Source organism: Borostomias antarcticus (genome assembly GCF_949987555.1).
Source record: "Borostomias antarcticus genome assembly, chromosome: 25".
NCBI lineage: Eukaryota > Metazoa > Chordata > Actinopteri > Stomiiformes > Stomiidae > Borostomias > Borostomias antarcticus.
In genome coordinates, this window is record NC_140258.1 from 10,957,231 (window position 1) to 10,969,935 (window position 12,705).

General features: G+C 49.6%; 1 protein-coding gene across 1 annotated transcript in view; it reads right to left on the reverse strand.

Annotated features, from left to right (window-relative positions):
* Positions 1-12,705, reverse strand: part of wdr27 (WD repeat domain 27) — a gene marked incomplete at both ends in the record, with an annotated part of 44,014 nt that overhangs the window by 12,021 nt on the left and 19,288 nt on the right. The window contains 3 exons of the mRNA XM_084458890.1: positions 3,775-3,873; positions 6,827-6,929; positions 8,973-9,070. Of these exons, the coding sequence (XP_084315016.1) occupies positions 3,775-3,873; positions 6,827-6,929; positions 8,973-9,070 (300 nt within the window). The remainder of the gene's footprint in view (positions 1-3,774; positions 3,874-6,826; positions 6,930-8,972; positions 9,071-12,705) is intronic.

Here is a 12,705-nt window from a genome sequence, read left to right on the forward strand (position 1 = left end):
TTTTTGTTTGCAACATATCAATATTATAATGTCTTTTCCAGGCACAAAAACCTAATATCTCATCCATCAACCGTGTCTTTGAACATGTTTACACATTTTCATTGTGCAAATTACAAAATTGTTCAACTTGGCAGGGGCAGGAAATATTGAGCTTGCGACAGACAAAACTGGCAATTTGCCAGTGTTAGGTCGGAATGCTGCTTACTGCTGGCACGAAAATAGGGCCCTTAAGTGTGTTTGGGGCAGTGTCAAGAGGAATCAGGCAGACTGTTGCATCAGGGAACCTCTGCATGGTTAGGGTTAGAAGGGGGATAGGGTTAGGGTCAGCAGAGGGGTAATATGTAACAACATTCGCGTCATTTAAAGTTTGATCCCTCACTTTTTGTGCAAATTAGAACATTGCCAAACTTGGCAGGGGCGGGAAATATTGAGCTTACAACAGACAAAACAGGCAATTCGCTAGCCTGGTACGACCATCCCGTTCTCGCAAGCTCACATTCTGTTTCGCTAATGCAGAACGGTCTGGCCTTCGCCTCCTGCAGAGCGATTATGCCAAAATGCTGGAAAGGAGGGTCCGGCCGATAGTCGAACCTCAGATCGAAGAGGAACAATGCGGATTTCGTCCTGGTCATGGAACCACCGACCAGCTCTTCACTCTCGCAAGGATCTTAGAGGGGGCTTAGGAGTTTGCCCAACCTGTCTACATGTGTTTTGTGGACTTGGAGAAGGCTTACGACCAGGTCCTTCAAGAGGTCTTGTGGAGGGTTATGCGGGAGTATGGGGTGAGGGGATCCCTACTTAGGGCCATCCAATCCCTGTACACCCAGAGCGAGAGCTGTGTCCGTGTCCTCGGCAGTAAGTCGTCTTCCTTTCCGGTGGGGGTTGGCCTCTGCCAGGGCTGCGGATTGTCACCAATCCTGTTTGTGATTTTCATGGACAGGATATCTAGGCGTAGTCGTGCGGAGGTGGGTTTGCAGTTCGGTGAGCTGGGGATCACGTCGCTGCTATTTGCAGATGATGTGGTCCTGATGGCATCATCTGCCTGCGACCTCCAGCGCTCTCTGGATGGGTTCGCAACTGAGTGTGAAGCGGCTGGGATGAGAATCAGCACACTAAGTCTGAGACCATTGTTCTCAGCAGGAAACCGGTGGTCTGTCCACTCCGAGTAGGAAATGAGTCCTTACCCCAAGTGAAGGAGTTCAAGTATCTGGGGGTCTTGTTCACGAGTGAGGGAACCATGGAGAGGGAGTTTGGCCAGAGAATCGGAGCAGCTGGTGCGGTTCTGCAGTCGCTTTACCGCACTGTTGTGACGAAAAGAGAGCTGAGCCAAAATGCAAAGCTCTCAATCTACCGGTCTATCTTCGTCCCCACCCTCACCTATGGTCATGAAGGATGGGTCTTGACCGAAAGAACGAGATCACGGATACAAGCGGCCGAAATTAGTTTTCTCCAGAGGGTGGCTGGGGTCTCCCTGAGAGATCGGGTGATCTCCCTAGGGAGGTGTTCCAGGCGTGTCCGGCTGGGAGGAGGCCGCGGGGTAGACCCAGAACCAGGTGGCGGGACTACATCTCCGCACTGGCCTGGGAGCGGCTAAAGATTCCCCAGGGAGAGCTGGTTGATGCTGCCAGGGAAAGGGATGTATGGGGCCCCCTGCTGGAACTGCTGCCTCCGCGACCCAACCCCAGATAAGCGGATGAAGATGGATGGATTATTAATAATAATAAGTATTATTATTATTATTATTAGCATTGTTATTATTATAATTCGTATAAATATTATTATTATTTTATCATCAAAAGCACGCTGGAAGGAGAGTCAGGACTAGGAGGGGAGTCAGAGGAGGGAAGAGGAGAAAAGAGAAGAGAAGAGAAGAGAAGAGAAGAGAAGAGAAGAGAAGAGAAGAGAAGAGAAGAGAAGAGAAGAGAAGAGGAGAGGAGAGGAGAGGAAGAGGTAAGGAACTGGGAAGGGGGAGAAGAAAAGGGAAGGAGAGGGGAGGGCTTTCCTGGGCTAGTTTGTGATGAAGAATGTGGCGCAGACAATCTCTGGAGCAGATAGATGAGCTTAGGGAGGAAGGGTCTGCAGGGACCCAGGAGCACCGAGCGATCAGTCTGAGGAGCGAGCCATGGCTCAGGCCTGACGCTATGCAAAGTCATTAAAAGCCTGGCTTCTCTGCTCTGTCGGGAAGGTGTGGGGAGAGCCAAGCCCTGGTGCAAGGAGGAATATTCCGACTGAGCAAAGACACGTCTAAAAAATGTCTTTTAGATGTCTTTTTTGTCTTTTTCGGACGTCCAAAGACATCCAATTAGGAGCCAGAATGAAAGTTTATTTTAGACGTTCAGATTTTGAACCTGTTCTGCACGTCCACAGACGTCTTAGAGGGGTTCAAGCTAGACGTTTGATATTGAGGGGTCCAGCAGACGTACAAACGGGGTTCAGGACCGACGGACGTTATTAAGACATGATCTGAACGTCTCCCTGACGTCGCGTGTTTGCTGGGTTAAGACAATAACGTCAAGGAGTTAGAGTGGGGTCGGTGAGGAAAGGGGCACTCTTGATTTCCCGATCAGTTCGAGATTACTCTCCTATGTCTCACACTCTTAAAATCCAGAATGAAGAAAAAGCTCACAAGAGCTGCCTTTAAATGTTGCTCATGTCTCTGCAAGACTCCCTCAGATTCGTAAAAGCCAATGTGAACGATGGTGTGTTTCTGTTTGAAGAGCTAACATAGCTTAGGATCAGGCATGACTGAAACATCACTTAGCTAGGACCTGAGGAAGCCTCGTGTTTCAGCTGGGATGTCTCTGGTTCAGGCGAACACACATATCTGATGGCCTAACCAGACAAGAGTTTGTTGAATGACAGCTGAGGAGACTCGTGCCAAGGCTTGGACATGCAGATCGCACACACACGCCCGCTCGCACACACACACACACACTGTCTAACATCGTACCTGACATCCCATACGTGGAGCAGAGCCACGGGGAACCTCAAACATCTGAGGCCAACATCGACTGCTGCTAACCCCCCCCCCACGCCACACAGGAGATCCCTGGGCCTGGAGGGGCTACTGGGTTACAGACACACACACACACAGACACACACACACACACACAAACGACGTCAGTCCGAACTGGCCCCACCATATTCACAGGGGTTTTCCATGGAATCCACACAGCGTGGTGTGTTTTTCGACTCAGCCTCGCAGGCTCTCGAATATCCTTCTAACAGAAGAGAGGGGGGGCGATGGGGGAGAGTAGAGGAGGAGAAGGAGAGTAGAAGGGGAGAGGAGGGAGGAGGGGGACACGAGTAGCCAGAGGCCTCACTATCGATCTGTCGAAGCTTTACCACGATGGCACTCTACCACCATTCTGATGTTTCCTTCACCAGAGCCAATCAGGAGGGCTGAAGGAGGAGGGGGGTTGTAGATAGCTGGAGTTGTTAAAGAGACAGAAGCCATGTTTCCATCCAACACGTTTTATGCGAATTAAGTTATATCGAATTAAAAATGCCTTATGGAAACAGTAAAATTCGATTAAAAGTCATGAAAATCGACAAAAAGTTTGTACTGTCGATCTCATCGGATTTTCTCTTGTTCGATAAAAGTCTTTTGTGATAAATGCTTTATCCGATTTAAAGCTCTAGATGGAAACGCACGTTCACCGGCTTTATTCGCATTCATATTTTTAGCGATCCTCACACAATTCGATTGACAAGTGGATGGAAACATGGCTAGAGAGAGAGAGAGAGAGAATGGTAGAGAGAGAGAAACCTCACCTCAGGTATAGCAGGGTTGAAAGTGACAGTCTGGACGGTGTCCGATCGTCTCTGCAATTTATGGAGGTAGCTGCTGTGGCGGAGGTCATAAATATAGGCCTGTAATAAACATAGAAGGAGTCACACACGTAACAGAGTCATACCCACAGTAGTCAAGTCGTACACGTAGGAGTCAGAGACGCACAAAAATAAGTCAGATTCACACACATAACAGGAGTCAGAGTCATACACATAACAGGAGACAGAGTCATACACATAGAGTAGGAGACAGAGTCATACACATAACAGGAGTCAGAGTCATACACATAGCAGGAGACAGAGTCATACACATAGCAGGAGTCAGAGTCATACACATAACAGGAGTCAGAGTCATACACATAGAGTAGGAGTCAGAGTCATACACATAGCAGGAGACAGAGTCATACACATAGCAGGAGACAGAGTCATACACATAACAGGAGACAGAGTCATACACATAGCAGGAGACAGAGTCATACACATAGCAGGAGACAGAGTCATACACATAGAGTAGGAGTCAGAGTCATACACATAGCAGGAGACAGAGTCATACACAGCAGGAGTCAGAGTCATACACATAGCAGGAGACAGAGTCATACACATAGCAGGAGACAGAGTCATACACATAGAGTAGGAGTCAGTCATACACCAAGGAATCAGAGCTGTAGTAGTCATACACATAAGAGTCAGAGTCCCTATAGCAAGAGTCAGAGTCATACACAAAGCAGTCAGAGATTCATACATATACGAGTCAGAGTCATACTGTAGGACTCGGCCATACACATAAGAGTCAGAGTCGCACACAGCAGGAGTCAGTCAGACAGACATATAGGAGTCAGAATCAGACATATAGCAGGAGTCAGAGTCACACACACAGGAGTCAGAGGTAAACACATAGGAGTCAGTCATACACACCTATCCTCCTAAAACAGCATGGATGGCAAACAGCACAGGGAGAGGCTTTCAAAAATAACTGTGCAGGAGCGAATTTTGTGACCCATTTTAAAACCTGTTTTTGGAAACGAGGTCAAGTGAGCGAGAGACACGGGGAGACGAGAGGAGTGGGAGGTGAGGGAGCATCTGCCATGGACACAGATAAACCAGATGTGAGGATGTTTGTTACCAGATGACGACTCATCACATTCCTGCAGCTGCTTTTTATTAGGATTCCCCGAAAAGGCTGTGAGCGTGGTGCCTGGAACAGACTGTGGGCACAGACTTAGAGAGCCTGGTCTAGAGTATGGTATAGGATAGCCTGGCCTAGCATAGTATAGTGTAGTGTTGCCTAGTATTGTATAGTGTAGTGTAGCTTAGCGTAGTGCAGTATAGTGTATCAATACGCCATTAGAATTTAGTGCCACTAGTATCTAATGGAATGGCATGAGAAAGCATTCACTTAACGTGCAAACTGAAGGAGAAAACAGCGACCGTGGACCATGGATATTCTAGTGACCTGTGTGGAGACACATGATCTGTGTGCTCTCCCTCAGTTTAGTTAAGGTAAAGTTTGCCTTAGGACTAGTCAGTGCTAACTCGGCTAACTGGGTTCCAAAATGATATGAGCCAATATCAAAATACACCCCATTAGAATGATCTTCCCTCTTGACTGAAGTTGGTCTTAAAGATATATTTTTAGGGCTTTTCAGCTTTAATGGGACAGGACACGTGGGAGAGAGAGAGGGGGGAGGACATGCGGCACAGGACCCCAGCCGGGAATCGAACCCGTGTCCGCCACGCGAAGGACTAGCCTTCATATGGGGCGCGCCTTACCCAGTGAGCTACAGGGGCCCCTCATGACTGAAGTGGGTCTTATTTGTAAATGGAACTTGCATGGCTTAGGAAGGCTTTTTTTTCTGGAGTATGGAAGTTCCTTTTTTCCATGATTGTCTTGTGAAATATTGAGACAAGTACAAATGCCTCTGGCTTATGTAGGTCTCAGGACACCCACAAATAAGTGCTGTGTATCCCACTACCGTACAGAACGCCTGCTTCCAAGAAACGCTGGAGGCTACCGCCCTCCTTGGAGACGCTCTCAAACGTCCACGCTTCGCAGAGTCTCGGCAATTAATAACGACCATCAGCGTTCATATTTCATCCCGCTGCTCTCACCAAACACACACGATGAGGGGGGAGAGGAGGAAAGGGAGGGGGGGATATCACCATAAACGCTTGGATTTTCAGGCACTTTCTGGAAAAGTAATTAAAACAGCAGCTCTATCTCGACCAAAAAAAGCTAGACTGAGGCCCATATGAAACTCCATGGTCTCTCTCTCTCTCTCTCTCTCTCTCTCTCTCTCTCTCTCTCTCTCACACACACACACACACACACACACACACAAGACAATGAATGGTCTCTCAAGTCCTTGAGGGCCATTTTACTCCAAGATCTATCTATATGTTTTCCATCAATCCACCATGTAAATGATGTAAAAATAATTGTTTGGTGTGTCATTTGCATGGGGTTGCAGGAACACACATAAAACACATATTAAAACATATTTGAGTAAAATACCCCTCTAAAATACTTTTTATGTGGAATTGGGGTGTCGTAGACCGTCTTGCAAGTCCTGAAATTGGTCAGGTCGCGTACGCTATCACAGAGGTGAGGCACCGTGTTTTTGCTACACCGTAGACGTAGAGAGTGCGCAAATAATTCACTCTGGCTGTGATGGTTTGTCGTATAACATTAAAAAAGCATAAATTAGCCTTTAGGATTTAGCTACCCTGGGCAAGGGTGCCATAACTCACCCTGAGCCCCGACATGACCTACCGGTGTGTAAATCACACACGCATAAGGCAGTCTTCTGCAAATCCATCTCTATCGCGAGATGAAAGACAGAGAGTGTCCTGCTTTGAATCAGGAATGGTCGGTCTGTGTGTGTCGACCGCTCTGTAACAGTGTAACACCCAGCTGACCGCTCTATAACAGGTGCAGATTGGCCCTGGGAGAGTCTTTTATCTGTGTGAAAGGCCTTGCTAGGCTTTAATGTTTGAACCTGTCATGGCACAATGCAGACTGGACAGTGCTACTCACGCAGCTGTCCTCGGAGCCGGAGGACAGGAAGCGGCCGCATGGGGAGAAGGCGGCCGTGCACGGGTGACATCGGTTCAGGTGACTCTCGTAGCGACGCACACATCTAGGGAGAGAGCACGAGACATTTCAGTCTGTGGCCAGTCTGGTTTAGTTGGTGATGGGAGTGTGTGTGTGTGTGTGTGTGTGTGTGGAGGGGGGGGGAGGGGGTGGGGGGGGGGGCAGGGGGGATAACTCTCAGTGAATGTCAAATGTTTCCACTGGTTAATGCACACAAAACCCTATAGACGCACAATCTGATTTATGAGTGGAGGGAATGTCAAACATTTCACCTTGTGGTCCCCTGTTAGAAAGTCAGAGAAGGACGGACGAGTGAGAGATGGAGAGACAGATGGAGAGAAAGAGCAAGAGATATAGAGAAAAAGAGAGAAAGAGAGAGAGTAGGACTCTGGGAGCTAGCTAGCAGATGAGGGAGGAGGAAGGCAGGAGCAGTGTAGGGAGGCCTCACTGCAACACAGGAAAAGCCGAGGAGCAACACAGGAAACGGCGAGGAGTAAGGATCTGCCCGATGCCTTGACTAGGCTCATCCATCTACCGGCAGCAGCAGCGGCAGCAGCAGCGTGTAATGTCATTTCCAGGCTAGCTAGCCGCTGCCTGGCCGACCACCGGGCCTTCACAGGGCCTGATCTGAGCGCACCGCTGGCTCACACATGCTGGTCTCCTTAAAGACGAAACTAGGTCGAATCATATGATGGCTGTCCTCACATTAGCACACAAGAGGGCAAGATCGGGTCTCCATCTGACTAAGGACCTAAAGTATATAATACCTGAAGTGCCGTGCGTAATTGGGGGAGTGGAGCTGGTGTTTAAAATGACCCTTCTTGCTCAGAGGGAGCTGGATGAGTTGGGTCTGATTAACGGACGGTTTAGGACGGTCTAGTGAGGGTTGAGGAGGAGGGGTGGAGGGAGGAGGCAGGCAGAAGGAGGAGGCAGGAGATGGAGGGTGGAAGGAGGCAGGAGGAGGACAGTTGGAATGTGTGTGTGGGGGGGGCAGGTAGAGGAGGAGAGTTGGAAGTTGGGGGGAGGTAGGAGAATAGTTTCAGGAGTTTCCACTGGGGAATGGACCGGTTCTGTTCTGCTAAATCTATGTTTTAATCAAAGGCAGCACTCGCCCAGGTGTTTCACCCAACTGAAAAACACCCATAAACATGAGGTGCGTGCGTCTAATGAGAGCTTAGGTCCATTACAAGCCTCACAGTAGGCATGCCTATATAAAGTGATTTAACACAAACTGTAGCATTTACTAGGCAGTCATTCATCATCAATGTTTATGGAGCGGCACAATAATACAGTGAATGACCTCCTTCGACGATGATGTCCAGACTGGCAAACAATCCTTTATTTCCCTTTCTCTGGGCCCAGACCCAGCCAGGCCAACCAACGGCACGGATAGAAAGGTCAAAGGAAATTGGACCGATAATTTCAATGGTCTTTTCCTGGGAGGGAATGCGTTATGTGTCTGCCCCTTTGCCTGTACAGTATGTCTCCTACATCCGTTGAGCCAGACTATGATATAACTAAAATTTATGGCAGTATATACAGGATATATGTATCCCACCCATTACTTTCTTTCTGTGAAAGTGTTTTGACTCTAACGTATGTATGAAATGTGCTATATAAATAAAGTTTCATTTGATTCTGTCTCCCTGCCTCCCTACCTGCCTGTCCAACTGTCTGTATGTTTGTTTCCCTGTCTACCTGTCTCTCTGTAGTATGTCTACCTGCCTGTATGTCTGCCTGACAGCCTTCCTGCCTATACAGCGTCCGTCTGCATGTCTGTCTCTCTGCGTATCTGAGACAGAGAGGGGAGACCCACCGGGGCGGCTGTAGCTCAGTTGGTAGAGCGGGTCGTTCAATGATCGAAGGGTCGGTGGTTCGAATCCCAGCTCCGACTGTCCACATGTCGAAGTGTCCTTGAGCAAGACACCTAACCCCAAATTGCTCCCAATGAGCAGGTTAGCACCTTGCATGGCAGCTGCCGTCATTGGTGTGTGAATGGGTGAATGAGAGGCCATTGTAAAGCGATTTGTGTGCCGCTAAGGTGGAAAAGCGCTATATAAGTGCAGTCCATTTACCATTTGCCATTTACCTGAGAGAGCGCAAGTCCCACAGCTTCAGTCCGTCTGTGACCGCGCTGGTGAGGAACAGGTTGTAGGAGTCTGGAGTTTGTGAGCTGAACACGGAGCCCTGTGTAACACACACACACACACACGGACGCACGCACACACACACACACGGACAAGGACAGAAGTCATCTTATTCTCATATCACATCATAGAACAATTTCATGTAACACATGAAGGAGAGTCATGTATAGAGAGAGTGAGAGAGAGAGATGGGAACCTCCAGTCTTTCTCTACTGGAATGGAAACTAATGTGTGGTTCTTTTCCATCCCTCTTCTCCTCCACCACACTAGCCTGTCGGGGTACCGCTGCTCTTTTCACTCGCTAAAACAAACATTCTGTAGGGCTTTCAGCAATTTTTTTTCTTTTATGATGCAGCGTCGAGGAAAGGGGGGCTGGTTTCCAGTAAGACTGTGGGAGAGAGTCTGAGAGAGCATTTCCATCTCAGAGTTCCCAGAAGGCCCTCGGCTCTCAGACTGACGAGCTCCAGAACTCGGCACAGGACAGAAGGGAGACATGGAGAGGGAGAGGGAAGACCCAGGGATGAGAGGCGAGAGGGATGAGAGGAGGAGAGAGGGATGTGTTTGTGTGCGTGTGTGTGTCTGTGGGGGGGGCAGGGATGAGAAGAGGAGAGAGGGATGTGTGGAAGGGGGAGGCCCAGGGATGAGCGGAGGAGAGAGGGATGGTAGGTGACAGAGGGGAGCTGCAGTGAGGGAGGGTAGACAAGGGGCTGGGGAGGGGGGGGGGGGGGTGTGGGGTGAGGGGAAAGAGGAGGCCAAGGGGAGGGGGAGAGGTTATGTTTTGCTGTTGCCAGGCAGAGGCAAACCCCCCCTGATCCCCAGGTATTAACCCTGTCTGCCCCTGGCCCCTCATGCTCCAGGCCCGAGGACCCCCACACTGACGCAAAGCACCGGCTGAGTGCACACACCACGGACAGCCCACAGCGCCCTGCATACAATGGTTGGCGTGCGAAACAGATGGGCAGTGGTGTGTGAGTGGCTCCCAGCTGAGGACGTGTCGCTGAGTTCAAGGTGTTTAATCCCAGCCACTAGGAGAAGTTGACCCAGCTAATCCAACCTAATCCGGCCAGGCCCCGGTGACGTGATCAGGCAAGCCCTGGCCAGGTCCACACGCGAACGAGCAGGACTCTCGACATGTCAACATCACGTGAACAACATCAGTAGGGGAACCTCCCCCCCAGGGGCTCCCCCTCCACTGTCATCCCTCTCTAAAACCGATGGGACCTTCACCCTCTCTAAAGCCGTTAGGACCTTCACCCTCTCTAGAGCCAATAGGACCTTCACCCTCTCTAAAGCCAATAGGACCTTCACCCTCTCTAAAGCCAATAGGACCTTCACCCTCTATACAGCCGTTAGGACCATATGTAAGAGGGGGCAGAAATCAGCACATCCTCTCTCTAGAAGATAGAATACTATGAGTTATGGTTTTCCATAGTGTTACACAACTGGATGAGAGCCATAGAGGTTGAGGGAAAGTCAGACAGTTGTTCAAAATAAATTATTGTGAAACATGTTGAATTAATTCAGCGGTAATATGGTACTGGACATGTTTAACCTAAGGGCATGTGTAATTTATTGGACATGCATGCATTTATAGCACTGATACTTTCTTACGGGCCCGTGCAATAACATTTTTTATGTATTTTTCCTACATCCCTCCCAGCAGTAGCTTGGCATCTCCATCGTGATCACGTGAGCTAACATTCTCAATTTCCCAAAATTACAATGTAATTGGGCCAATCAGGGACTATGTTTTAGCTGCTGTTCTGTCCCCCTCGGTGGAACGCAGCCCGATTGGCTCCCATGAAATACAGGACGCTGCTGGCAAAACTGTACTAAAGGCATCTCCAGAAGCAACGAGCAGTAACGTTAACGTCAGTAGAATAAACACAGCCATACTGTAAGTAGGATTGTTCTGTGAGAAAACAGGCTTTCCGGGCACATCGCCTTGATTCACCTGTGAACTCCAGTCCCTAACCCTAACCCTGTGAACTCCAGTCCCTAACCCTAACCCTGTGAACTCCACTCCCTAACCCTAACCCTGTGAACTCCAGTCCATAACCCTATAACGCTGTGAACTCCAGTCCATAACCCTAACCCTGTGAACTCCAGTCCCTAACCCAGTGAGCTCCTCCCTAATCCTGTGAACTCAAGTCCCTAACCCTAACCCTGTGAACTCAAGTCCCTAACCCTAACCCTGTGAACTCCAGTCCATAACCCTATAACGCTGTGAACTCCAGTTTCTGTCCTGTTCTTAGTCTCTAACTGGGTCCACATTGGTCCTATCCAGCATGGCGGACAGACAGCAGAGTGGAACGTCATTATGCAACCTCCCTCACCAGAGGGAGTTTGGCCCGCTCATCTCTCCCGTCAGTCGGAATCCAGCAGCCCCCGGAGACTTCCTTCAACACACTCCAGAGATGAATGATAGTGCTGATGGCTTGGAAACTCTTGCATACAACACCTCCTCACTGAAACCTTGTTCCTTCGCACCACAGATGATATCTACACTTCTATCCCCCCAAAAGAGATGTCTCTTACGTAAGACACATATTATATAACACCATTGTCTGCCAAGAGCAGATCCTCCAGAGAAGATAGAATGACGGATGTTCTGGTACTGGATCTGGTACCAGCCACTCTCTCCTCTCCACTCCTCTCTTCTCTCCATTCTCATACTTATCATCCATCATCATCATATCATCCTTTCCACTCTCCTCTCCTCGTGATTCTGTCCACTAGTCCAACCTATTTTTGTGATGTCTCCCCTGGTATTAGTCCAACCTGGTTCTGTGATGTCTCACTTGGTTCCAAGTGATGTCTCACTTGATTCTGTCTCACCTTGTTCTGTCCTCTAGTCTCACCTGGTTCTGTCCTCTAGTCTCACCTGGTTCACCTGGGGGGCGAGGCAGACACCTTCTCATGGTGCCCCCCCCATCAGTAGCTGCGATTAACAACCGCAAGAGAAGCAGAAGTCAACTGAGGTTCACCACCTGGGCTGGTGCCACAAGGCCATGGCCATGGCCGGCAAGGCCATGCTTCCTGCTTAGGATAGGTCCAGCTAGAGCAAAACTTGGGAGAACTAGCTTATCTGCTGTTACGCAATGGGTCTCCTGGAGGAGGATGACGAGGGCCTTGGTAGTGCAGGCCAGGTGCTTGAAGACGTTGATCTTACTGAGGGTGAGACCTTTGGTGTTCAGCTGCAGAATTCTGGGTTGGGAGCCGGCAGAGCTTGCTCAAGGCCCCTTGAAAGCTTCCGAAAGGCCAACTGGAAACGCTACCACCTCTTTACTCATAGATCCACGAGGTGCCTCCCACCACCTAACACTAACAACGTGGACGAGGCGTACCGGGAACTCTGCGGCACACTGGTGAAAGCAGCCAAAAAATCCATCCCACACGGACGTCGCAACAGCTACAAACCGTGCTGGGATGCGGAGTGCGAGAGTCTCTACTGTGTCTTCCTCCGGGCCCCCCCAGGAGCTGAGTCACACAGGCTTGCTTCAGCCCTGCTGTCAAGACTCAGCCGAAGGAGCTCCGGCTGCTGCCGAACAGGCACATGGTCAGCATGATCATGGAGCTTGTCCGAAACAACAGCTTTACCCTCACCACCGGTAGCGGACAGCGAAGGAGGTTGCGACGCTTACCCAGACCGGCGTGGGTGAGGCTTAATCGTCT